We start from the raw sequence: 25,890 nt of genomic DNA, 5'->3' as shown, positions 1-25,890 counted from the left end.
CCCGACTCCCGGTCCTGTGACCTTCCACCCTGGGGGTGGGTATGCTGGGTTGTGGTGGGTTAGGGCCCCCTGGATGGTCCTGAGATGTGCCTAGGAGGAGTCATGGAGGCATAGGACTAATGATTCAGCTTGCAGACATTTAAGCTCTTCCTGAGTGCAGGTCCTCGAAAGATGAATAGGACATGATCCCTGTGCCTGAGTGCGGCAGGGCTGGGAGGGGAGAGGCAAAGAGGGGGGAAGGTAAGATGGGGCATGCCTGGGCTACTGTGGGGGCACAGAGGGGAGCCAAGGCTTCTCAAAGTACTGGGTGCTCAGTTGAGGCTCCCCCTCCTCGCTTCCTGCGTCTCTGCTCAGGGCCCCTCTCCTTGGATTCCCAATCCCACACTGTCACTGCTTGTTACTCATTGTCTCCCCCACCTGCCTTCGGGCCTCGCCCAGGACTGTGTCACCAGGGACTGGGGGACAGAGTCCCTGACAGACAGCGTTTGATGAATATCCGCAGTAGGGATCAATCAAATCAATTTGCTGAGTTGGGGAGGTTTAGGAGAAGATGCAGGGTCAGTGCAGGATGAGGTGCTGGAGGACTCCCAGGGGAGGTAATTGGATGCTCTGCCCTGCCACTGTGGGGAGAGGTCAGGGCCAAAGCCACAGGTCAGGGGGTTACCACATGAGGGTGACAATTAAAGGTGTGGCGGTGAGGAGCGGCTCATGAAAGCAGCTAGTGTGAGATGTGCAGTGGACAGAGGCAGGGCAGGGGTGTGGAGGAGGGGAGCCCTGAAGGAGGCTAAGAAGGTATGGAGTGGTTGGGTGGGGCTGGGGAGCTGGAGCAAAGCTGGATGGAGAAGACAGGTGAGTGTGAGAAGTGGGGATCCGGGGCTGGGAAGAGTGGGGTGGTGGGCTTTGGTGGGGATCGTGGTACCGCGGCCGGCTGGGGGTGGGGTGGCGGGCCCCCCTTTGTGGACCAGGCTCTGGTTTGGGGGAAAGGCCACAGAGACCCCCAGGGGCTGAGTGCTCCGACAGTCTGTTCCCCAGTCCTGGACTTGGTGCACGCTAAGGTGACGCTCTTCCCATGCTTCTGTCCCCAGCCAAGGTTCTGGCCCCGGTGGCCGTGTACCGTGGGAGTGTCCCTCGGACCAGTGCTGGGCCCCGCGCACTCCCGGGCGGAAGCAGTGACTCCAGGCTTCGGACTTACGGAGAAGGTGAGGTTGGGGGACTTGGCCTGCTGACTCGGTCACACCAGATGGCCTTCCAGTGCCCTGAGTGGCCTCTCTGGGGACTTGGGGCAGAGAACTGGAGTTCCACCAGCAGCTGCCTGATGAGGACCAGTGACCAGAGAGCAGGGCGTGGGCCTCATCCTGGAGAGAGGACATGAGTTTATTTGGATGTCTGGCTGTGTCCTCCACCTATTGGCAGAGGCTGTCTTTACTGTGGTCCTTGCTGCAGATGCCCCTTGGCTTTAGGTGGATCCTTTAATTCTGTGCTTCCGAGGATGAGGTGCACAGAGGGGGGTCCACAGGAACAAGGAAGTGGGGATCTCAGCATGTCCCTCACTCTCCTCAGGACCCAAGGAGAACCCATGAGCCCCGGAAAGACCAGGTCCACTGTCCCCTGGATGGGCATTCGGCATGCAGGGCGGTGGTGGGGAGGTGGGCACCTCTAGAGGGACAGAAGCTGGAGCAGTGATTTTCAGAACACTCATTCAGATTCCTGGCCACTTTCTGCTCTAACTTCCAGCTGCAGACCCCCCTTCTCTGCAGAGCTCCAGTCCCAGGGTTCTAGGTGGAAAGCTAGCTTGTTCCGGTTACCTGCCCTCTTTCAGGCTAGTCCCCTCACACGCCTGTGGCTGGCACCGACTTCAGCTTTTGCTGGGTCTGGTGCTGTCCAGTATCTGTGGCTTCTTCTGTGGGTCTCGTGGCTTATGTCAAGGCACTCCAAAAAATTGTTCTGTGTGGGGCAGAGATTCCAAAAGCTGGTCTCTGTTTGTTCTCCCTGTCCCTTCCACGGTCTAGGCTCCTTCAGGGCCCAGTTCAGACATCACCACTTCGTGAAGGTTTTCCAGATCCCTCTCCTCCTCCTCTACATGCACAAAGCATTTTATTGATACCACCCTTATGGCTCATATCACATTTTACCTTGTAATGAACCCATTTAGGGACAAATCTTATTTCTGTAATAGATTGCAAGTCTTTCAGTGATAAAGCTGTGCCTCACACATCTCTGTGCCTCCACTGCCTGGACAGTGCTTGGCAAATACTAGACGCTCGCTGAATGTTTGTTGGGTGAGTCGTTGGATAACCTGGAGTCTGCACAGAAGCACGATCTGTCCTGAGTCACCTCAACTTCTCTTTTCAATCTGCATTTGGTATCGTCAGGTATATCGAGTGCATTGGTTGGGATCCTGGAGATTGCCGGATGGTGGTCCCTGGGCAGAAGGCCAACCCTAAGTATTTGTGGCCTCACATCTGTGCTGTGAAAGGGCTGCGTAGCAAGTCCCCTTTTCTTCTCTCGAGTAGCTCATGACCCAGGTCTTCACAGGTACTGTTGGATGAATGAACTGACCCAAGGAGTGACAGTAACATTGAATGATCGGGAGCACGGGGCAAGTCCTGACTGTTCCAAGGAAGCAGCACCAAAGGTTTTGCCGATGCCTGGTGTCACCTTGGGCTCTGTGTGCCAAGCCTCTCCTGCTTCTATCTTCCCCAGCCTCCCTCCAGCCAGCTCCGAGGGTCCTGCAAGAGGAGCCATTGCAGCCTTTGAGTGGACAAGTGGACCCCGGCAACCTCAAGCTGGATGCCCCTCCAAAGGGATGGCAGGCCAGGAATGGCCACCCCAGGAACATTGGTGCCTTATCTCTGGGGCCCAACCACCCGGCACCCTTTTTGGAGTCTGAGGCCAACAGTGTGGCCCGGGATACCACCCAGATCAAGGACAAGCTCAAGAAAAGGAGGCTCTCAGAGGGCTTGGCATCATCTTCCCAAGGTGAGCCCCGGGCTCTGCCCACCTGCCACCCACCCACCCTGAGGCCAGGGACACCAGGCTACCTGGCCGTGAGGATCAGTAGGTATCTAGCTGGCAGCCAGGTGCTCTCCAAGCTGCTCAGGGTGAACCCACCAAGAGTCCTGTCAGCCATCTACCGGGGAATGCCTGGGCCCTGCAGTGGTCTCCCAACTAACTTCCCCATTCTCTCCCTTGCCTCCTTCTAGTCTTCTCTCCAGAGGCATCCTTTTAATTAATTAATTAACTAATTTCCAAGTCATACAGCTTCTGGAATTGCCAGACCAGTGACTCTCTCCCTGAGAGGTCTGAAGTCTTTTTTCTAGACGTGTCATGTCTTTTCACAAAGGTCTAGTGGAGGAGAAAAAGAACAGGAGCTGTGCAATGTGCAGATAGGAAGTGATCTTGATTGATCAGGTCCCTCGGCAAGTGTGGCGGGACAGGGATCTCTGGTACCCCGAGTGGGGCTAGGGCTACCCTCACCACTCTGAGTTGGGGCTGCACTGGCCTCTCTGCACCACTGCCCAGGTGGGGCCCAAGGTGGGCATGCTGGTGGTGACGTCCCCACCTGGGTTGTGACCCCTCCTCACCTCCCTCGCCGCACCAAACTGATGATAGGGCAGGGCGGAGCCGGGCTGGGCAGGGTTGCGGAGAAGATATTTTGACTTGGTTGTTTTGATGCAACCACTGTGGAACAAGGAACTGGAACAAGATGGCCCTCGAAAGTTCAGTGCTAAGTATTTTCACCACTGCCAAAAAATTTGCAAAGACCATCCTGAGCTCCTTACTGTAGGGATGGCAGGGGGTGGGGCAAAGCGCAGTGAAGATGTCTGCCGGACGCATGAGGTACTAATAACAGAGCTGCAAGTGTGGTGGTCTGCTTTTAGACTAGGTCAGGGTGCCCCCTGTGTCAGAACAGCTACGCTTCCACATCATTAGCTGAAAAGGAAGCAGAAACAGAAGTAAGTTATGGGCCAGGTACTTTCTTGGCATTTTATGTAAGTTACGTCACTGAATGTTTGGACAACCCCGTGATGTGACTACTTTCATCTTACAGAAGAGCAAATGGGGAGTCAAAGGTGTACCCAAGGTCACACAGCTTCTAGCCAGGATGGGACCCCACTCTCCTCACCCCTAGTCTAGTACTGGTAGATTTCCCTTCTTGCCTAGCCTGCCTCTGAATTTTGTTTTATTTAAAAAAAAATGTTTATTTATGTATTTTGAGAGAGAGAGGGAGAGAGAGAGAGGGAGGGAGAACACATGCAAGCTGGGGAGGGGCAGAGAGAGAGAGAGAGAGAGGAGAGAGAGAGAATCCCAAGCAGGCTCCTCACTGTCAGCACAGAGCCCAAAGTTGGGCTTGAACTCACAAACCGTGAGATCATGACCTGAGCTGAAATCAAGAGTGGGACACTTAACTGACTGAGCCACCCAGGCACCCCTGCCTCTGAATTTTAAATAGGTGACTTGGGCCCTTTCTACCAAATTTCATAGGAGGGGGAGCAGGCCCTCCGCACCGTCGGCTTGCTCGGCCTGGTGGCAGGGCGGGCCGGGGTGGATCTCCTTCTGTCCCCGGCCTGGCCTTCCATCCCTGTTGCCAGTATCTGAACTGCCCCCCAGCCCATGCTCCCGGGACTAACTTATTCCTCATCCTTATCCCGCAGTCTCTCTGGATCCTGTGGGAGGCCCCAGAGGAGTTCCTCTGAGGAGCTTCATCCCCCAGGCCACCTCTCAGAGGCTGCTGAGGGTGCCCAAGCCGATGCCCCCCATCCAGAGCATCCCCACCACCCCTGAGGCTGGCGGAGCCAAGGAGAATGGCCTGGATCTGCCTGGGAGCAGCCAGGGTCCCCAGGAGCTGAGACCCGGAGCCCAGGAGGTAAGGTGATCCAACTGCTCTGAGTTTTACCTCTTGGTCCTTCTGCCTTTCTTTCCATTCTTTACTACCCCTGGTTCCTGAGCCTCTAGCTTCTCAGACAGTGTCTGAGGGGCCGCCCTCAAGGATGGGGCTCTGGGTCCTCATTTCATCTTTCTGGCAGCATCCCAAACCTTCATGGCCAGCCTGTGAGCTTTGGCTGGCTGCCCCAGAGCTGTGTGACCACCAGTCCTATGGTTGGTGGTCCCTAGGCCTTCTCTGGTCTATATGTTCCAGAATTCCTCATGCTTCTAACCCTCCCTGTTATAGGCTGAGGGGCAAGAAGGCTGGGCTAAAACTCAGGAGACTTGGTCTATATGTTCCAGAATTCCTCATGCTTCTGACCCTCCCCATTATAGGCTGAGGGGCAAGAAGGCTGGGCTAAAATTCAGGAGACTTGGGCTCTGGTTTCCACTCTGCCCCTCACGGGCTGTGTGACCTTGGGCCAGTCACCCTTCTCTCTGGGTCTGTTTTGCATATCTATAAAAAGGAGGTACTGGACCAGATGTTCTTGAAGACTGCTTTCAGCATTGATGTTCTAGGATTTCCTCAAATGACAAGAAGAGAAAAATAAATAACAAAAAGGAAGTAGGGATGAGGGGGACCCCTGGCCAGTCTCCTGTCTTGGAGTGGTAAGGAAGCGCTGAGCTTTCTGGGGAGTTCTAGGGGTGTGTGGCTGCAGAGAGAAACCAGAGGACACTTCCCAGCACTGCCTGCCACCCCACGTGGCTCCTGACAAAAGGGACCGCCCTGTATGAGGGGCCTGGGATGTGAGCATCCAGACCCTTCCCCCAACCTCCATTCTCAGGTGCAGATCTCCAGGCACTACCTGCACTGCAAGGATGAGAAGATGCACAAGTCACTGGGGGGTCTTGTGATCCCGCCCATCCCAAAGGCCGGGGTGCCCGCTGGGACCCCCTCCGGTGCACCTGGCTCCCTACCCCACCTCCTGCCTCCAGGCCAGGATGTCCTCACGGGCCCGAGGGTCCCCCGCACACGGTAAGCTGCCCTAAGTCACAACTGCCTTGTAGTCCTCTCTCCGATCCCTCCAAGATCCGCTGAACCTCCACGCCAGCACAGGTCTGGGGCACCCGGGGTGTGAAGGGCCTGGCTCTCCCATGAGCCACAGACCTGAGGAGGCCAAGGCGAGCTGGGTGGTCTGGGCTTAGGAGACAATGTCTCAGCCTCCGTCTTCCACCAGTTTCTTATCTGTGGCTGCTGTGGTGATGAAGAAAATACAATCTGTATTCATGGTAGCATGTATTTTCTTCATTAACGGATGCTAAAATTACAAGCTTTATCATGTGTGTGTGTATGGAAGCAGGAGGGAGAGGTCCACAAAATTTTAGATTTTACAAGGGGTCTTCAGACTCGAAAATGTTTGGGAACTGATGGGGTAGAGGGTTGCTGTGTTGTTAATGAGTCCACATTTATGGCTCATAAGTGGGACAGACGGATCTCTTCAGATGGCCTAGAACATCTCCATGGGCAGGTCAGACTAATGTCAGAGCAAGTGTGTGTGTGTGTGTGTGTGTGTGTGTGTGTGTGTGTGTGCATGCGCGTGCGCATGTGCACACGCGTGAGAGAGACAGAGACAGTGGCAGAGACAGAGAGACAAGAGTGAGAGGGAGAAAGGCCTCATTTCCTGCATAGCTTTGGGGCATGCTGTACTGAATTTTCCCATTTCTCTCATGCCTCCTCACCTCTCCATCTCCCATGCTGCCTTCCCTTCTGTCTGTATACATGTCTGCCTCCTTCTCAACCCTGGAGGAGTGTGGGCCTGCTCCTGGACTGGAGCTCCATCAACCTCTACTTCCTCACATTAGGCCCCTCCTCCTTTCTGCTCAAACATCTACTCCTTCCCTCCCTCAAAGCCGTTCCTGGTGGCTGGAAGGACTTTCTAGCCCCAGACCAGTGACCTTTACTCCCATCTCATTGCTCTTGACTTCACATCATGTGGGGCGTTGATGTCCTTGGAGTTTTCTCCTTCCTTGCCTTCCTGACTTTGAAACCCGCTTCTTGACCTTCTGTGACAAGACCTTCCAGGCAGTCTCCCCTGTGCTCTCCTTTGCCTGTCTCTTAAACATGGCCATTCCTGAAGCTTGTTCCCAGCCCTTTGTACCCATCTCCTCGTTCTCCCCTGGAGGAGTCCTGTCTGTGCCGGCAGCTTCCAGGGATGGGTGTCTTCCTCATGCCCTGCTCGGCCTTGAGGTCTCCCTCGAGTCGAGCTCTGGATTTCCATCCTCCTGTTGGGCAACTCCAGTTTTGTCATGTCAGAGAGAGGGAGGCTGTGCCCCCGTCCCGACCACACGGATGGGGCACCTCATGTTTCCCCAAACTGCCTCCCTCCCATGACCTCCTGATGTCCACTGAGGTGCAGGCCTTCTCTTGCTTCTGCCTTTCTTCTCAGTTTTCACTCACTGGCTCCCTCTTGAGCTCCCTGACAGCTCTTAGCCTGGCTCCTGGCCCCCCTGGGCTCTGCATCCTAATCGATTCTCATCCACCGCCCTCTGTACCTTTCTTCCACACGATCCACATTTTTTGACTTCCTGTGCCAGCAGCCTAAAGTCGACTCTCCTTGGTCTGACATTCAAGCAGCCCCCCTGTGCTGCTCTGCAGGAACCTTCCCACCCCCAGACCCTCCAGAGCCCCTGGTGGCGCCTCCCCAACCCTAACACCAGCCTTTCACTCTGCTTTCAGAGCCTGCTGTCCTTTAATCCCCGGTTCCATGCCTCTCCTTGTGCTAGTCTTCCCTGCTCTCCTCCAGGAGGTGATGGGGGAAGGGCATCCTCTGCGCTGTCCACACAGCAACCAGCCCACGGACTGCTTGACCACATCCCCTCCACTGATTTGTTCAACCCTTATTTAAACCTCATACCTATTCTTTAACTTGGAGCACTACAGGGCAGAGGCCATATCCAGAAACCTCTGCAGCTTCCATGGTGCCAAGCTTGGTCCCTGGCATGGATTATACACACACACGATAAATATCTGCTCATTTGCTGTCCAGTTATGGCATGGATTTTTCTCCATTAACCCTGTGAGGCTAGCAAATAGGTGGGAAGGAGCTTCCATTACCATTTCTTTCATTCATTTGCTTTTTCATCCATCCATCCATCCATCCATCCATCCATCCATCCATGCATTCGTTTACTTAGCTAAGAGCTAGTAAACACCTACTATGTGCCATGTGCTGTGGGAACAAAGCCAAACAAGACAGTCTCTGTGCTCTAGGAGCTCACGAGAGAGATTTACTAGTAACCTACTGGGTCTAGTGAGGTAAGAACTAAGGTAGAAGGCTGCCCTTGGTTCTGGGGAGCCCAGTGGAAATTGATCTCGATTAGGCTAGGAAGCCTTCTTGGAGAAGGTGAGGCCTGAGCTGAGCTTTGAGGGCTGAAGGAGAGTTTGGGAGATGAAGAGGGAGAGATGGAGATGTTCACGGAACTGTCAGGGGTTTGCACGGCAGCACCGGTGTTTGTATGACACGGGCGGGTGAGGTTAGCAGGGTGGCAGGGCCCCGTGTGCGCAAGTGAGGACGGTGAGCTTTAGCCTGGAGAATGAGGTGCTGCTGAAGGCCTTTCGGTGTGGAAGTGCCATGAGATCTGAGTTAGAAAGGCCACTTTGACGACCACAGAGGGCAGTGCACACTGAGGCAGAGGCTGCTACGGGCAGTGCAGGGAGAAGCCGTGGGTGCCTGGCAGGGCAGAGGCAGTGGTCTGAGGTGTCTGGACCCAGCCTGGCCTGATGTGGTCTCCCGGTCAGCCTGCCCTTGACTTTGCAGATGGAGTTACGTCTCCTGCAGCTTTGAACTCCTAGCCAAGAGCCTCTTTACAGAGCCGCCCACAGCCCCTCCACTGTGTGCCCCGTCCCGCCCACTGCCCCATCCCGGGGCTACCAGACCCCTCACAGCAGGGGCTCCTTCTTGCCATCTCTCATAGTGTTTTTTCTTCCCCGTTCTTTTAAGATTGGTTCGGGAGAGTGGGCCTCGGGAGAAGACCCCTAAATCTCTGGGTATGTACCCCCCTGCGCACTCCCACTTGCTATCTATTCAACTCCCTGCCTCCTGGACTGGGTGTGGGGGCAGAACTGGGGTTTGAGTAGGCCTGAGCATGCTTGGACCCGAACCCCTCATTTCACGGATGGAGAAGCTGAAGTCACCAGCGGTGCCGCTTTGGGGACCAGTGGCCCTGTGCTATGCCCGGCATGTGGACCCACACCAGCTCGTGAGCCAGCTGAGAGGGAAGGTGTAGACCCTGTGTGACAGAGGAGTGCATGCTCTGAGACTCTGCAAGCTGGGTTTTGTCCTCAGTCTCGGCACAGAGGTCTCAGTCCCGGCATATCTGCAAGTGGGTCCACATGGCTCCAAAGACGGAGCTTCTGACACGAGGGGCTGCCTCTGCATGGTTTTGAGCAAGTGGAGGAGAATACTCCTCACCAGACCGAGTGAGAAATTAAACCACATCCTGTGAACCCCTTAGTCAGCTGGCCCCAGAAGGTTTCAGCATCAGGGGAATACGGCCAACTGGGTGGCCAGTGAGAGGCCAAGGCGCAGAGAGGCTTCAGAAGAGGGAGCAGGAAGCTCTCCAGCCTGGTGACCTCACTCTGTGGAGAGGAGGGAGGATGAGCCCTGGGCAGGTTGGGGGTGGGGATCCCCAAGCCCGGGGATGAGGGCTGGAGGCCACTGCTGTGCTGACTGGCAGGAGGGGGCAGACTCCTGGTCCAGCTTTCTGGCAGGCCACTCTGTATAGCTTAGCAGATGGGTCCGCTGGCGAGGGGGAGGCTGTTGCCCAAGAAACCCCAGGGTCAGGACTCGAGCTGAGCCCGAGAGGCGGTCCTGGCATAGAAACTTCTGTGGTGGCTCTTTCCCCTGCTGTTCTCTGGCTGGGCAGCAGTGGGGTGACCTTGGGCAGTCTGGTGTGACAGCCACTGGCACCCACGGTGTCCCTCAACAGCTACCCCTGAGGGTGCTGTCAGGGGGTTGGGCCAGGAGACCCCAGTTTGTAACCACTCCTTTGTCTGCATCACAAGCTTGCTGCTTGAGAACTAGGTCCCCGGGGGCTTGGCGGCAGGGTCCAGGCTGCTCAGACAAGGCTTTTTAGGGCCTCTCTTGGAGGTGGAGGTGAGGAGAGGGGATGCCAAGTAGTAAAGTCCTTAAAGGGCCCTCTGACCCTCCAGTTGTCAGCTGGGGATAACATTGCCCAATATGTGTAACACGTCTACCATGTAGAAGGAGCTCACATGGTATTGTCTGAAGCTGAGGGCTTCCCAAATCTTGTGGCATTCCTGCAGTCCTTGCCCTGGTTAGCTGGTACCTGGACATCTGTGTCCTCTGCCCTGCCCTTTACTTTTGGGCAAATGGAGGCTTCATCCCTCCTCCATCTTGGCCCTTGATCCTTCTCCTGGGACGCAAGCAGAGGGATCCTTTGTAGAAGGCATGGGGTGGGCAGAGGTCCAGGGTAACCTGGGAGCCCTCCTGGAGGTCCCAGATTCAAGACACCCCTTCCAGCCTCAGGTGACCCCAGATAGTGGTCCCCTTATTTGCAGGTTCACCCAAGGACAGTGAGCTCCAACCTTCGTGAACAGGAGAACCCAGTTAACATTTCTTTCATTAAAAGAAAACTAATCCACCCCTGTCTTGCCTCCATCACAAGACAACATACTTTTGAAATTCATTGATTAGGAAAATCTAGATTAACAAAGAGATACTAGTGATTTGATGTCATTTGGAAATCAGTTTGTATTGTATCAATCACAAGAGCATCTGAAGGTTGCTGGGTCTCAGCTTTTCTGTCTGTAAAATGAGAGGACTGGACTAGTATTGTTGGTTCTCTGGTCTCTTCATGTTTTGTGATGAGGGAGCTCATTTTATGTTCTCTCTTCCTGAGGTGCACACCTCCCAGGTAAGACAGATGTGCATTCTCAGGAAATATCTTAAATTTCTTAGACAACAGACCTGCCCCCTGTTTCCTGCCCACACTTCCTCCCTCCCTTCCCTGTCTTATAATAAGGTATACAGTAACTATTGGATGGATGGATGGGTGGATGGATGGATGGATGGATGGGTGGATGGATGGGTGGATGGATGAATGAAAGGAGGAGAACATTCTATGCCTGCCAGTGCTGTTCTGTAGAGTAAATTTAACTTGGGTCTTTCGCCACAAGGAAGTACGGGGCAAAACAATGGAGAGAGGCAGTCTTAGGCAGTAAAATGTTGCACCAACCACAGTGTCATAGGGCCCCAGGACAGCCCAAAGGGATGAATACTGCCTCAAGGTGCTGGGTGTCCTCAGCTGCACTCTTGTTCTCGACTCCTCAGAGCCAAAACCTTCGGCTCCACCTGCCAGAGATAGGTCTGCTGCCCCTGAGAAGGCTGCCCTGCCTTCATCTCAGTCTGCTCCTACGCTGACAACCTTCTCCTTCGGCCATGCCAAAGAAGCCCGCCTCTTGCTCAAAGAAGAGGACCAGAGGGAGAGCAGTACCAAGGTATCTGGAAAGTGAGGGGAGGAGAAAGTTGGGGTCAGAGTGGACCACTGGATGAACACAAGCATGTTTCTGAAGTACATAAAAGTGGGGCCAGCTTGAGGAGGGCAAGGAAGAGCCCTGAGGCAGTTACCCTGGTACTTAAGGCTGGAACATATAGATGGTTTGGGGATCAGGACCGAAGAAAGGGAGAGAAACAGGAGAGAGGAAGAGAAGGGTGGGGGGAGTGGCTAAGTGAAAGGCAGAGTACAGTGGGGATCTGAGGGGTGAGATGGGGGAGGAAGGGAGGGCAGAAGGAGGTCATACATGGTTCGGAAGGAAGCAGGATGTGGAGAGTACAGAGGGGCTTAGGTGAACCAAGTTGAGTAATTTGAACCAACACCCAATATAGCAACTGAGAGGCCGCTGACTCAGAGGCAGATCAGCCAAAGGCTGTGCTTGACAGGCTGACAAATACCTTGCACTTCTAAGGTGACCTTGGTCCAGATGATTCTCTTCCCTGGTCTGGATGAATTTACTAAAACTTGAAGAGTCACTGTTATGGGAGATCCGTTCTCAGTCTTTGAAACAGAGATATAAAATACAAAAGGACTGCTGTGTGCATGAGCTATGTTAGGATCCCGTGATGATGATGATGATAAGGCCCAGGTGCCACAGCTCTCCCACACCAGCCAGGGCGCCAGGAATGAAATGAAGGCAAAATGATTCAGGGCCATGAGATGACCTCACCACCGACCCACCCTTGGCCACTCACACCCATGGTCAGACCTTGGGTCTCATGATAACTTCATCCCCATGGGCACCTCGCTTTCCAGTGTCCCCATCTCCTGTTGTTCTGGCTTCGTCCATCCACAACCCAGCCCCAGCATTGCTCCCTGATCTTGCGTCAACAACATCCTCCTTGAAATGGGACCACTCCCATCAGCATCTTAGTTCTCTGTTATTTCTGTATTCTTCGGAAAACCAGACTACTCCCTTGCCTGCACCCATTCTTTCCTGAGTCCACTGCAGTTGGGTTTGGGCCCCACTGACACTGCTCATGCCCAGGCCACCATTGACCTCCACCTCCCACATGCAGCACAGTCCAGTCCTCCTCTAACCTGACCCACCAGTGGCTTTAATGGCTTGTCCTTCTTGAAGTCTTCACCTTGGAGGGGAAGCAAGGGGGTGGTTTCCTTCTTGATTCTCTGCCTCCATCAGATTTCATTCCTTCCTGGTTCTTCTTGGCTGGCTCCTTCTCATCCTCCTGCCCTCTATACACTGGAGGCCCTAGAGCCCTGACCTCTGGCATCTGGTCTATTTATATTGACCCCTGTGACCTGATCCAGGCCAAGCATTAAGTGGCATCTATATGCTGAGGACTCCCAAATTTCTCTGTCTGGCCCAGACTTTCCCCTGACCTCCAGTAGCAGTTAAATTATATTACTAAGTGTGTATTCACTGATACTCTGCATTTCCATTTAGATATCTAATTATATTTCAAACGTACCTTATCCAAAACTCAACTGTTGAATCTTTACCCCCCCTCCCCAAATCTCCTCTTCTCCCAGGGTCCCCTCTCAGTGAATGGCAGCCTTCCAGCTACACTGGCTGAAAATCTTGGGCCCATCCTTGCCTCTGCTCTTTCTCTGTCACCCCACACCTCATATATCAGCCAAAGTGGTGGGCCCTACTTTTGGGACATGTCCAGAATCAGGCCACTTTGTCATCTTCATTCTTGCTGTGGTAGTGCAAACCCCACCACATGTAAACTCTTGGTTCTATTTTGCAACTTCTTGTGAGTCTTAAGTTGTTCCTAAATACAAAGTTAAAAAAAAATCAGTAACACTTAGGGGAGCCCCCTTACCCCCCAGTGGAAGTCAGATCATGTCACTTTTTGTGCTCAGAACCTCAGCGGTTTGCTGTGTCCTTCAGAGGACAAGTTCAACTCCCCACCAAGGACCACGGCAACTGGTACACGCCTGCCACCTTCCACCCTGTGTCCTACCATCCTTTGATTGGTGTGGTCCAGCCAGTACCCTCACCCCAACCACACCCAGCACACTCAAGCCCCGGGGCCTTTGCACTCTATTCCCTCTACTTAGCACACTTCTCCCCTAGAAGTCTGCATGGCCCCTGTTCCCTTATCTCATTCCTGTCTCTGCTTAAATTTCACCTCCTCAGGGAGTCCCTCTGGGTCTTCCTACTTAAAATGGAAGCCCTATCACCGTCTGTCCCTTATTCTCCTTCCAGTACATATCACCTGATGTTCGAGATTGGTCTGTTTGCTGTCTCCCCACTCCATGGCAGCCTTTAGGGAGCAAGGTCTTGGTGGTTGTGTTCATTCCCGGTACAGTGATGGCACACAGAAGCCACTCACATTCCCAATGATTGAATAAATGAAGGTACAGAAAACACAATTGGGTCCTCAGGGTAATGGAGTTTGCCTTGACCTTGTGCCAGATCCAGGTCACCATCTCCAAGTCTGCCCAGGAGAAGATGCGGCTGAGGCAGATGAAGGAGTTGGAGTTCCAGAGGGCACAGGAGCCGGAGAGGGAGAGGGAGCTTGCTTCCCAGAGCCTGGGCTCCCGGAGATCCCTGATGAAGGAAGGTACTGGGTGCCTAGGGCAAGATTCCCTCAGGCTGGGGAGACCTCTTGGCCAACCCCTGGGCAAGAGAGGGACTACCCACAGCTCCCCATGTCCCCCAACCTCACACCAGACAGGGGGCCACGGATGGGCCCGTGTCCAGAGGAGGACACTGGGGCCGAGGACAGGCGGGACCAGCTCCATCCTAGGGCTTTCTTTGCCTCCACAGGCCTCCTTCCCCTCCGGGGTAGTGGAACCTTGTCTGTGCCCACTGGGCTGAGCATCCCACGCAGAAACATGGGTGTCACCCTCAGGAAGCGGGCCAACCGGCCCTCATTACCCAGCATCCCTGTCAGCAAGCAGGAGCCCAGCTTTGCCCGCCATGCTTCAGGTAGGGGCCAGACCGACTGGCTGGGGGGCACACGTCCCGCTCACTGTGCTGCCTCGGGATGCTCTGGGGGCACGACAAAGGTGACCGGGACTGCTCTGCTTCTCCTCATTACCCATGTTAGAGTAGAGGGTGGCCTGAGGTGCAATCACCTTGCCAGAGAGAGAGGAATAGTGTGGGAGCCAGCCTGGAGACCCAGGGAATTGCAGCTGAATTACTAGGAGAAGGGCAGGTGTGTCCAGCCCACATGACTTGTCCTGGAGGGCTCACCAGTGCACCAGGACCACAGATCCCGTGGAAAGCACCCACGAGAGTAGCTGGAAACATCAGGAAGAGGAAGAGAGCGGTCTGTAAAGACCTTGGGTTCCTACACTTTGCCTCATAAAGTGTCAGTGTTGGATAGGGCTGGTTACAGCCTGCGATCTCAGGATCCAAAGGTTCTGTGGGATGCTCAGGAAGGTGCCAAGGGACAAAGGAGGCTCTGACCCCATTCTACCCGAGCAATACCTATTTTGCCTCACTTTTTTGTTTATTGCATAACCACTTGAGAGTTCAAGTTTGAAAGATTTTCTACTAAAGAACATTGGAAAACAACCAGCCTGGTTCACAGTTTCTTTAAGTGGGGGGTGTGGTGGGACCATGGTGGTAGAATAGAACACCTTTTTGGTGCCAGAAATAATATTGACTCACCCTTCTTTTCCATTCTCTTTCTATCCCTCTGATTCTGTCAAGCAGAAAGTCTAAATTCGGTGCTGGTCTTTAGCATGCCTCGCAGACTTGGAATCTCCTTTTTAAACAAAGAGATCTTCCTTCCAGCTGGAGGCATCAGAAACTGGCTATAATTTGATAGCTGGAGTTTATATCATCCTTTTACTTTTCTTGCAAATACCCTATTCTATGACAAAATAATATTTGTTTACCAATTACAGCAGTGACATAAATCTCCCTTTAGAATAAACTTATTTAAGATTCAAAAAGTGGGTCAGCTTGAAGAAACATGCCATATGAATAAAATTATAGGTAATTAAGAGATATGACAAATAATCGTGAAAGTGGTAATTGAATGGTTGACACTCAGGAGATATTGATCTAGATAATCCACTCCATTCATTTTACAGACAACAGGACTGAGACCCAGAGACCCAAAGTCCCCTAAGTTGACTTTAGGTGATGGTGGCCCATAGGGACTAAGATTTTGGCTAATGACTCTTATCCAACACCAAAGCTGAGAGGAGAATCCAGTCTCTGAAAAGTCTCTGAGAAGAAGTAGCAAGGAAGTGAGGTGTGGCAGTGACAGCTCTGGGTTCAGAGCAGACCCTCTTGTCATGGCTCCGTGGAGGGACTGTGGGGGAAGGGGCCCAACCTCTGAGGCCTCAGTGCCGTGATTCAGGCATTGGACCAGATAGATGACTAAACTGCCTTCCTGTTCCACTAGGATTGTGTGATTCTGGCCCTGTCCCCAAGGAAGGAGAGCCTAGAAAACATGACCCGATTTTTAAACAACATCCCTGCTTTTCGGCAGTCCCTGCCGGTGTGGCCACATCTTGACCACGCGGGCCCCAGTTAGCTGCGTTGTCTCGTCTCCCTGCTTCCTCCTTTGGACCACTTCCCTGCCTGTGGGCAAGTTTGCAGAGGATGGAGAGTGGGGGGGAGGAGGACAGACTGATAACACAGGTTCCTGGGTGGGGATGAGGTTGGAACACAACCAGTGTGAGTAGGGGCTCCCTCCTTGACAGATGTATGAGCCTCACCCAACCACAGATAGGGTAGGGTTGGGGGTGAGTCACTGGCATGGTGTGCTTTGTCACATGACATCAACAGCATATCACAGGCCAGCTTGTTCAGAACCATCAGGTTGGCAGGGCCGGGACGGAAAAGGCCGACAAAAGGTAGAGTGCTGGGTGGTGTCCGTGGCCCCCCGGCGGTGAAGCACAGGCCCTGCCCTCTCGGCCCCCACCAGTCCCTTCTCTGAGCACACCTCGTGCGAGGGGGGCTTGGGACGCGGCCAGGCCTGGGTCCTCCTGCTGAAATGCTCCCTGTTCCTTCTCTTTTCTGTGAGTGCAGTCAACTCACTCCCTGCGGTGCTTACCTTGGGGTCTCCCGAATGGGAAGAAGAGGAGGAGGAGATGGCTCTCAGAGCCTTTAAGGAGCTGAGGCCTTTCTCCAACCCTGAGCTGGGGCTGATGGATGCCCTCCAGTGCCTCGAGAGCAGCGACTGGTGAGGAGACCCCTTCTCCCCCTACTGCAAGGGGAGGGGTGGTGGCAGGGGCGCCCCTGGTCTGCAGGGCTCCTCCCTACCTGCCTGTGACGAGGTCTGGCACTCGCTTCCCAGGCAGATGAAGGAGAAGGGCCTGGTGAGCATTCAGCGCCTGGCGGCCTGTCATTCAGATGTCCTTGCTGGGAGGCTGCACGACGTGTCCTTGGCTGTGACGGGGGAGGTGAGGCCACCTAGACAGCTGGGCACTGTCCCCACCCTGCAGCCACTCCCCCTTCCCTGGTGCCCTTGTTCAGTGAGGGTCACATGGTAGCCACGGAGGGGCCGTGGCTCCCTCCCTGCTTACTTCTTAGCCCTCAGCCATGGAGTTGGGAGGTACCCGCCCATTTCTCAGAATGGAAGACTGGGGCCTGGGGTTTCCTTTGTTCTCATCGCTGGGTATTGTAATAATTGGAATCCTGTATGCCCATTTGCCACAGCCCTGTGTTGTTCTCTGTACTCAGATGCCTGAGCAGGGTTGGAGTGTTCTGGGCTAAATCTCCATCTTCAGGGAAGTTGTAACATTTCCCAAGGACTTTCTCCCCTGGTACTGGTCCTGGGCCTAGGCCGGGCCTGGAGAAACAGTGGGGCTCCTTCTTGGGAGTAGACTATTCCAGTGGTGAGGGCGGGGCAGCTTGTGAAGACCAAATTGAGCATTATTTGTAAAGGTACTTTGCCGACTAAGTGTTGCCCAAATTTCAGATGTTCAAATTTAAAATTACAGGTGGAATTAATAATTATGGTGATAACAATAACAGTGTTTTTTAAGAAAATAGGGCTGTTTTGTCCAGAGCTGCTGCAAGGTTTTCGTTTCTAGCCTGGCAAGGCCTAGGCCTGCAATGAGGGTGGAAGTGGTGGGAGAGGGTGGTGCCGTGCCCTATTCTTCGTATGTTCTGGAGCCCTTGGCAGAGTCCAGCGGTCCTGGAGGGTCCCTCTCCCATCTTTCTCCTAGGTCACCAACCTCCGCTCCAAAGTGTCACGCCTGGCCATCAGCACCCTGGGAGAACTCTTCCGGGCCTTGAAGAAGAACATGGACCAGGAGGCCGAGGAGATCACCCGCTGCCTGCTCCAGAAGATGGGGAATACCAGAGAGTTCATCCAGAGAGCGGCCAACCGGTCCCTGGGGGCCATGGTGAAGCATGTGACCCCTGCCCGCTCCCTGGGGGCCCTCACCTCAGCGGGCATCTAGTACGTGCTGGCTCGTTGTGGGAGGGGTGGATTGGGAAGGTAAGGCGAGGGGAGAGCCCTGGGGATGGGAGGGGAGCGGGCAGATGGGACAGGTGCCTCACACATTTAGCTGGGGGAGGAAGACCCTGCTTCCTGGGGGGCTTCTCTCCCGCCCTTCCTGGGCCAGGCTGGGGATAATGAGGTGAGCTCAGGGCAGCCCTGGGCCTCAGCTGGAAGGGGAGAGCTGCTGTGTTCTGGGGAGATCACAGTGTCCGTGGTAATATCCTGGAGACAGGGCTGAGAGGCAGCCTGCAGCCTGTACCTCTCCCAGGGGAGGGGCGTTCTTTCTGATGAAATCCGGGCTATGAGGAGAGCAAGGCACAAAATGTTACTTCGGCTCACACCTCTTGGCATTTTCCTGGGCGGAGGAAGGTGCTTTCTACCATAGGAGGCTTTCTGCAGCCAGATTTGCTTTCATTTGTGGAACCAAAACTAAAGCAAAACCAAAACCTTTTCCCAAAGCCTTTCTCTCAACCCCAGAGCCGGTTGCGACGCTCCTGCAGGAGGCTTCTCAGATAGACCCCAGGCTGTGTTGTAGCAGCCATTGCCTTTGGTAATGGCACCAAAGCCCAGTACAGAGAGTAAGGGGCTCCAGAGCCGTGTCGCCTGTGTTCACATCCCAGATTGTTACTTGACTTCTCTGTGCCTTGGTTTCCTCATCTGTAAAATGGGGATAATAATGGTATATTCCTCATAAAACAGTGAGGAGTAGATGAATGGATTCATGAAGGAGCAGAACAGTGCCTGCCTTTACTAGAACATTTATTGAGTGCCCACTGGGGCTGTTATTAACTTGGGAGAAATTAATTGTACTTTTTTCTGGATTCCTCCCTTAGCACAGCTTCCTCACAGGCAAAATGATGGTAACAGTGGCTTATGGAGTTGAACCTATAATAGATGGAAGGTGTTCAGCAGGGTACCTGGCTCAGTGCATGCACTAATTACAAATTGAACCACCCTATCATTGTCGCAGGAACCAGGGTCAGGTGTCCTCAGGGCTGTGCACTTGAATTCCCAGGGATCTCGCTAAAATGCAGATTCTGATTCAGTTGCTAATGGAGCTGGTCCTTGGACCATAATGAGTAGGGAGAACCCAGAAGACCCCTTTGTGTTACACTGGATGGGACCCTGGGGGAAATAGGGGTCAGTGCTGCCTAATGAACTGTGGACACACAGGCCCTGTTGGAAAAGGTGGGAAAGAAACAAGTGGCACCCTGATGGGCTTCTCTTGTAAGATTTCAGGTTCCTCCTGTTGTGGTTACCAAGTCACCCATTGATCCCCTGTCCCTCCCTCCTGTCTCAATTCATTTCAACAAACGTGCAGTAAGCTCCCACCACGTGTGGGCATGTGCCGGGCACCAGCAGGGCACAGGATTCCACTGAGAGGAAGCTTGGTTCCAGCTCCCTGGGAGCTCCTAGCCTGGTGGGAGAGCCACAGGGGTGCACCTGTACTTCCCAGGGGACAAGGGGATATTCTGCCTAGGGGGCTGGAGAGGGCAGAGATGGAGACGTTGATTGGGTAGGATCTTTCTAGGTGAAGAAAAGATGGGGAAGGCAAACATGGGCTCAGGAAGGCACAGGGGTGGTGAGCCTTCAAAAGATACACCAGTCCAGCTCTCCCCTCCCCTCTGCTAGCCTCCAGCACCTTTGACAGGGACTGTGGCACAGCATCAGGTGGCTTCAGGTGCTCCTTCTTCCTTGTGTTGTTGCCATTGTCATCCTGGGTTCTATTGTCAGGACGTGGCTGCTCTTTCCTTGAAGATTCCCTGTAGCCCGTAGGAGACAGATTTCAGAGCCCATCACAGCATGAAGCATGGGTGCACAGGTGTAGGTCCATGTGTGGCACTCTAGGGACCCCACACTCCATTCCTGTGTGAGCCCTTGACTGTGATTTTATTTCCTTTCAGCCACCGAAACCCCTTAGTCCGGAAATGCACTGCCGAGCACCTCTCAGCCGTCCTGGAGCAGATAGGCGCCGAGAAGCTTCTCTCAGGCACCAGGGACAGCACAGATATGCTGGTGCAGAACTTGGTGAGGCTGGCCCAGGACTCCAACCAGGACACCAGGTGATGCAGGGCCGGGGGCCTGGGGGCTGCTTACCTGGCCAGCCCAGGGCAGATAAGACAACCAGCCAGCCCTGAAGGCCCTGGCCCCCCATAGCTCAGCTTCCCTGGGGTCGGATAGACTGAAGCTGTTTGCTTTCCTCAGGGCTGCTGTCTGTCTCTGTGCATAGGCATAGCCAGGCCTGTAGGAGGGTCCACACTCCCTGCCTCCGGTTCTCCCTCTCTCCTGCTGCTCTCCCTCCCCATCCTGACCCACCCCAGTTCCACTCTCGAAGACCACTGTTCATTCCTTCCAAGGATAGTGAACAGATCATTTTTCATTATTAGGAATAGGGCAATGAATAAGAAAAATTAGGCCTCTGCTGTCCTGGATCTCACCCCTAGTCTGGGTAGGCAGAAAATAAAGAAATTATTATGATTCTTCTAGATATGGTTAAAGGATACAGAGGAAAAACGCCAAGATGTAACGGAGAATGGGGTGGCAGCTACTTTGATTACAAGTCTGGGGAGATCTTTCTGAAGGGTGACATTTGAGTTGAGAACGGATGGGCCAGCAGGAGCTAGCTCTTTGGGGGTCTGGGGTGCGAGTGTCCCAGGCAAAAGAAATGGTACAGAGGCCCCGTGATGGAGGAAGAAGAAGGCTGGGCTGCAGGGTGCCTGGTGAGGGGGGAGCAGTGGGCGGGAGATGAGGCGGACAGGACAGGGCCAGGCCTGGCAGCGCCCCACGCGCCACGGCCAGGAGCTGGGATTCGGGCTGGTGTGTGACCGGAAGCCACCGGAGGATTTTTAGTAGGAGTGTGAGGAGATAATTCGATGGTGTTAAACAGGAGAGTGACAGAACCTGATTCCCTGTCTTGGAGAGCTAGGGTTAGGGTCCAGTTAATCACACTCCTTGGTTGCTGGGTCTGGTCACCAGATCTGAAGACCACACCAGCTCGGGGACTGCTCCACAGCCGTGTTCTGTGGTGTGCACCAGCCGGTGCCTTCACACCAGCAGTCCACTGGTGGGCCCTCCCCACTGCGACAGCGCCCCGCATCACATGCGCACATGGCTCCCTGATGGAGCAGAGAGCTGCTGGGAATGTGCCCTGGGGGCAGGACTGTGGTCAGGGGCATGTGTCCCCTGACGCAGCCCGAGCACTACAGGGCGCCCGGGAGCACGCTGTGCCCCTCCGCCCCCCACCCGTGGCGCCAGTGCCCACGTCCTCGCAACCTTGCATTATCTGGATTTCTAATTTTCATTGATCTGATGGGTAAAAATAACAGCTCATTATTGTGTCAGACTGCTCCTCCCCCACCCCGATTACTAGGGTTTATGTTTCTTTATAGGCTCACTGCCCTTTTGATTTTTAAAAATAGTCTTTCTGGTGGCTCATTGGAGGATTGCTAGGAGAGAGGGAGCAGGATGGACGAGGGGCACCGGACAGAGGGCTGCTCCCCAGTCCCTGACAGGGGTGCTGGAGGCTAGCAGAGGGTGGGGAGAGCTGGATTGGGGTGTCTTTTGAAGGCAGGGCCAACAGGATGTGGGTGGTGAGGCTTTCAAAGAGAAATCAAAGATGATGCTTGGGTTTTTCAGCTGAACAGCTGGGTAAGTGTTAGTGCCAGTCACTGAAATGAGGATTATTGGTGGGGAGCCAGAAGGTTTTATAGATTTGTTTTTGGTTGTTGGTGGGGGGATGGAAATCAAGATCCAATATCTCTCCAGCTCGAATGTCCCTCTCCTTTCTGACCTCTCTTCCATTGCAGGAATTGACTACATTCCATTTTCCTTCTTGGCTCCTATGCCTCCCGGTGTCTGTGGCCCTGCACTCCCTGGTTCCGCTCTCCCTCTGTGGCCCCCTCTCTGCCTGCCTGCCACAGCAGTGTCTTCATTCTTGTCCCCCACTTACAATTCTCCCTGACCACTGTCACCACTTCCGTGGCTCCAGCCCGAGCAACTCTGATGCTTCCTAGGGTCTCCCTTCCCTGAGCATCAGTGCTTTACCTCTACCTCCAGAGGGCCTGTCACCAGATGTCCCACTGTTATCCTTGGGGCAGAGTGTCCCTCAATGAACCCATTGCCTTCTCCCCAAGCCTTTCTCTGGCTGTGTTCCCTCTATTGTTTTTTTTTTTAAATATAATTTATTGTCAAATTGGCTAACATACAGTATGTACAGTGTGCTCCTGGTTTTGGGGGTAAATTCCCGTGATTCATCACTTACATAGGACACCCAGTGCTCATCCCAACAAGTGCCCTCCTCAATGCCCACCACCCGTTTTCCCCTCTTCCCCACCCTCCCCCCATCAACCCTTAGTTGGTTCTCTGTATTTAAGAATCTCGTATGGTTTGCCTCCCTCCCTCTCTGTTTGAAATTATTCTATTGTTAAAAGTCACTATTATTTACCGAGTCACTGAAGATGCAAAATGGAGACCTTCCTACTTTATTGATTCTAAGACACACAGTTTCCCCCGCATTTTAGTATCTTACAATCAGAGGCATCTCACCGTTGCTGTTGGCCAGGCAGCAATTTTGATTTGGGTTTTACTATCTGCACATTTGCAAACTTGGGTCATTATTGCTCATAGCATAAACCCTTGAATTACAGTTTGCATTGTAGGAAGTAAACTATGAGGCTTTCTCTGCTTGTTAGCCTTTTATATTTATTTTAAGAAGTCACCGTGGATGCTCTGTGGGGACTTGTTGAGTTTAATTGCTCTCTAAAATGTCTTGGAAATATTACACTCTTATTCAGCATTGAAATGAAAAGTTATAGTGTATGAGAAAAGGTATGGAAATAGAGAGATGGGACATAAATTAGATATTAATGCAAACAGTCATCATGGAAGGAATAACCAAATTCCACATTTTCTTACAAGGCCACCACAAACCAAGTAGTTTACCCAACCTAAGGAGGGAAGGGCACTACCTAAAAGTAACGTTAACTCCGTTTCTGAGATAATACAGAGAAGGGTTGCCTTCCGACATGGGGCAGTGTCATAGAAGGCAGTGGAAATTGCCAGTGTTTTCTGTTTCTGTTTTTCCTTAGTGGAAAATAAGTCAATGGTGCATTTTATGATCAGTGGAGTCTTAGGTTGAGTGAAATACAAGAACGGAAGATGCTTTGAGCTCCACCTCCAATCAGCTCCCATACCCTGAAGTTTCAACTTTCTCGGCATGTCCTGAATCTGACCACCCCTCCTTACTCCCACTCTACCGCCTTATTTCAGGACTTCATCATCTCTCGCCTGGACTATTATGGTGGCCTCTTAGCAGGTCCCCTGCCCCCCTCCCCCCTGCCTTGTCCACAGAGACGCATCCTCCACACTGCTGCCAGAGACATAATCGACTTCAGTGCAATTCTGATCATTCTTCAGCTTCCCACTGCACGCAGGTTAAAGCCCAACTCCTTCATGTTTTGAGAAATTGGGTCGTACCTTCTCTGTATTCTATCCCGCATCTAGGTCTTGCCTGTTGTTTTCCAACCACAAGCCTGCTGACATGTCAGACCATATAATGGATCCTAGAATGACACCCCTCCACCACCCTCTTACCCCCTAATCCGTCTCAATCTTGAACTCCTACTCATCTTTTGTGTCCCAATCTAAGGGTCACCTCTTCTATGAAGTCTTCCTTGATTCCCCGCCCCCTCCACCCAGCACTGTTCACCAGGTAGAGCTGACCACTTCCTCCCATACTGCCCCACTGCACCCTTCCTCAGATTTCTGGATGCCCCATACTAGAAAAAGTTAAGTACGTTTCAGTATAGTCATCCAAAGGAATATTATGAATGCACTAAAAAGGATGACATGGGAAGATGATTAATGATAAAGTGAAAAAAACCAGAGGCAAGTTGTATATACATTCTGATAGCAAAGAAAATGTATACGCATCAGAAAGACTACATGGAAATATGTAAAAATTTAATAGTAGTTTTCTCTTGGTAATGGGGCTTTGGGTGATGTTTATTCTTTTATGAATCTAGTTTTTAACTGCTCAATTAGCGATTCCTGTCTTCATTAGAAAAAGTATTAAAAACTCTGTTACTACAATTAGAAAACTTTTGTAAATCTGTAAAGCAGATTTATGATGCATTTCTATGGCTATTTTTTCATCCCTTTCTTTCTCTTGTGGCAGGTTTTATGGCCGGAAGATGGTGAATATCTTGATGTCGAACACGAAGTTTGATGCATTTCTGAAGCAGAGCCTCCCGTCCCACGACCTGCGGAAGGTCATGGCTGCCATTAAGCAGCGGGTGAGTCGGGGGCACGAGCAGGTCAGGGTGGAGATCAGAGCTGGGCCGGTCAGGGGAGTGTGCACTCCAGAGGCTTCCATTTCACTCACAACTCCTGCCTGGTGGGATAAATGTGATTTCCTTGCTCTGTGCTCGGACCTGGTTGTGCTCCTCTCTGCCTGTGTCCCTTGAGTTGCTGGGCGTCCACACTGTCTCCTGTTCAGTGAGGATCTTGACCCCTGCCCTGACTACCAGGGCTCCGGAAGGCTCGGCTGTTCCCTCCGAGGCTCTGCCAGGTGGAAGGGGTTATTCCTTTCCTTATGGTGTAGCCTGGAGTGGCCGGCAGTTCCCCAGAGGGCCACCCCTTTGGCTCATGTTCTGTGTGCATTTTTCAAGGGAATAGAAGACAGTGATGGACTTCCATCTGCCAAAGGCCGCAAGGTGTCAAGGAGTCTGGTGCTGTGTGAGAACGGGCTGCCCGGCAAGGATGGGTATGGCTGCGCCTGTCTCCCTGCAGCTTTCATCGAAGGCTGACGACACAGACGTCCTGCTTGCCCTGGGCCAGGGGTGGCTCTGGGAGTCTGTGTGGATCTGGGCTACGGTGGAGACCTAGTTGGGTCTGCAGCACTCATGGGTGAATTTATAGGAGGTGTTCCCCACCCAAATCTCAGGGAGACCACATTGTGGGACCGGAAGCACTTGCCAGTAGAAGTTGGCCGCTGCAGTCTTGCCGAGTGGGGTGCAGTTCCACTCGTACAGGCGGGGCATGTTGCTGGCCAGGCCCTCTGTGGGCACTCAGTGTTTCTCCACCCGCTTAGAGCAGCACACCCTTTTGCCATCAGGGTGCCCTGCCTGGGACAAATTTAGAGGCAGAGCTGGGAGGAAGGTAGATGAGAGGGAATGGGCGGAGAGGCTGGAGGGTGGGTAGGCGCTGGGAGGAGCCGAAACCAAGCAGAAACCTCCTGATCACTGACGTGCCTGAAACTCAAACTTCTTCTGTGGTGTCGGGGAGGGATCATATCTGAACTCCTTAGCAGGCGCCCAGGAAAGCCCCTGTCACCTCTTTAAGATTAGCTTCCTGCTCTCTCCTACACACAGTCTCTCAGCCAGACCGGAGCAGCTCATGTTCCCTGCCCATCCCCCTTCCCCACCATCCTATCTCCTACTGAGCCTTTCTTTGCTTATGCTGAGCCACCTGCATCTAGAACATGCCTGTTTATTCTGCAAGACTCCACAAGATTCGGATCACTGTCACCGTCTCCCCGAGGCTCTCTCTGTGCCCTCTGTTCTTCAGTACTCTGTCAGCCGGTTGACCCACCTGTCTCCCATTGGTCTGTGAGCTCCTTAAGGCAAAGGGCGTGTCTTTCACGTCCCTCTTCTCGGTGCCCAGTACAGCTCCTGGCACTCAGTGGGCAAACAGTGTGGAGTGTAGGACTGAATGACAGAATGGATGGTGTTGGGCTCTTTCAGAGGGGACTTGGGTGCAGGGCATGAGCTCAGAGAGCCGGGTTCTGAGCTGGGGTGGGGGATAGGAGTCCTGTTTGGAACTGCTCTCATACTGGCTGCACTGGATCAGGGGATACTATAGCTATGTGCCCCCACAATGATAGAACAGGGAGTCTTAACATTTCCTTGGTCACTGGAGAAGGGCAGGGCCTAGGCAACCAGGGCTCAGGACACAGTCAGCTGGCAAGACCTTTCCTCACTCCTACATTAAATGTGCAGTCATTCTTTCGTGGACTCCCACTTCTCGCTCTGATACCCATCCCCCATTCTTCACATGTTTTCTGAAAAGA

General features: G+C 53.2%; 1 protein-coding gene across 1 annotated transcript in view; it reads left to right on the top strand.

Moving 5' to 3' along the window:
- Nucleotides 1-536: 536 nt before the first annotated feature.
- Nucleotides 537-25,890, top strand: part of TOGARAM2 (TOG array regulator of axonemal microtubules 2) — a 38,788-nt gene continuing 13,434 nt past the window's right edge. The window contains 15 exon segments of the mRNA XM_042933351.1: nt 537-849; nt 1,086-1,199; nt 2,704-2,979; nt 4,656-4,867; nt 5,712-5,902; nt 8,868-8,914; nt 11,220-11,386; nt 13,826-13,973; nt 14,180-14,341; nt 16,403-16,556; nt 16,671-16,776; nt 17,545-17,780; nt 19,727-19,885; nt 23,998-24,115; nt 24,491-24,585. Coding sequence (XP_042789285.1) covers nt 795-849; nt 1,086-1,199; nt 2,704-2,979; nt 4,656-4,867; nt 5,712-5,902; nt 8,868-8,914; nt 11,220-11,386; nt 13,826-13,973; nt 14,180-14,341; nt 16,403-16,556; nt 16,671-16,776; nt 17,545-17,780; nt 19,727-19,885; nt 23,998-24,115; nt 24,491-24,585 — 2,240 coding nt within the window. The 5' untranslated portion in view covers nt 537-794.

Source organism: Panthera leo, chromosome A3 (assembly GCF_018350215.1).
Source record: "Panthera leo isolate Ple1 chromosome A3, P.leo_Ple1_pat1.1, whole genome shotgun sequence".
In the NCBI taxonomy this organism is placed as follows: domain Eukaryota; kingdom Metazoa; phylum Chordata; class Mammalia; order Carnivora; family Felidae; genus Panthera; species Panthera leo.
Note: the sequence above shows the minus strand (reverse complement) of the source record. Positions and strands in the feature narration are given on the sequence as shown.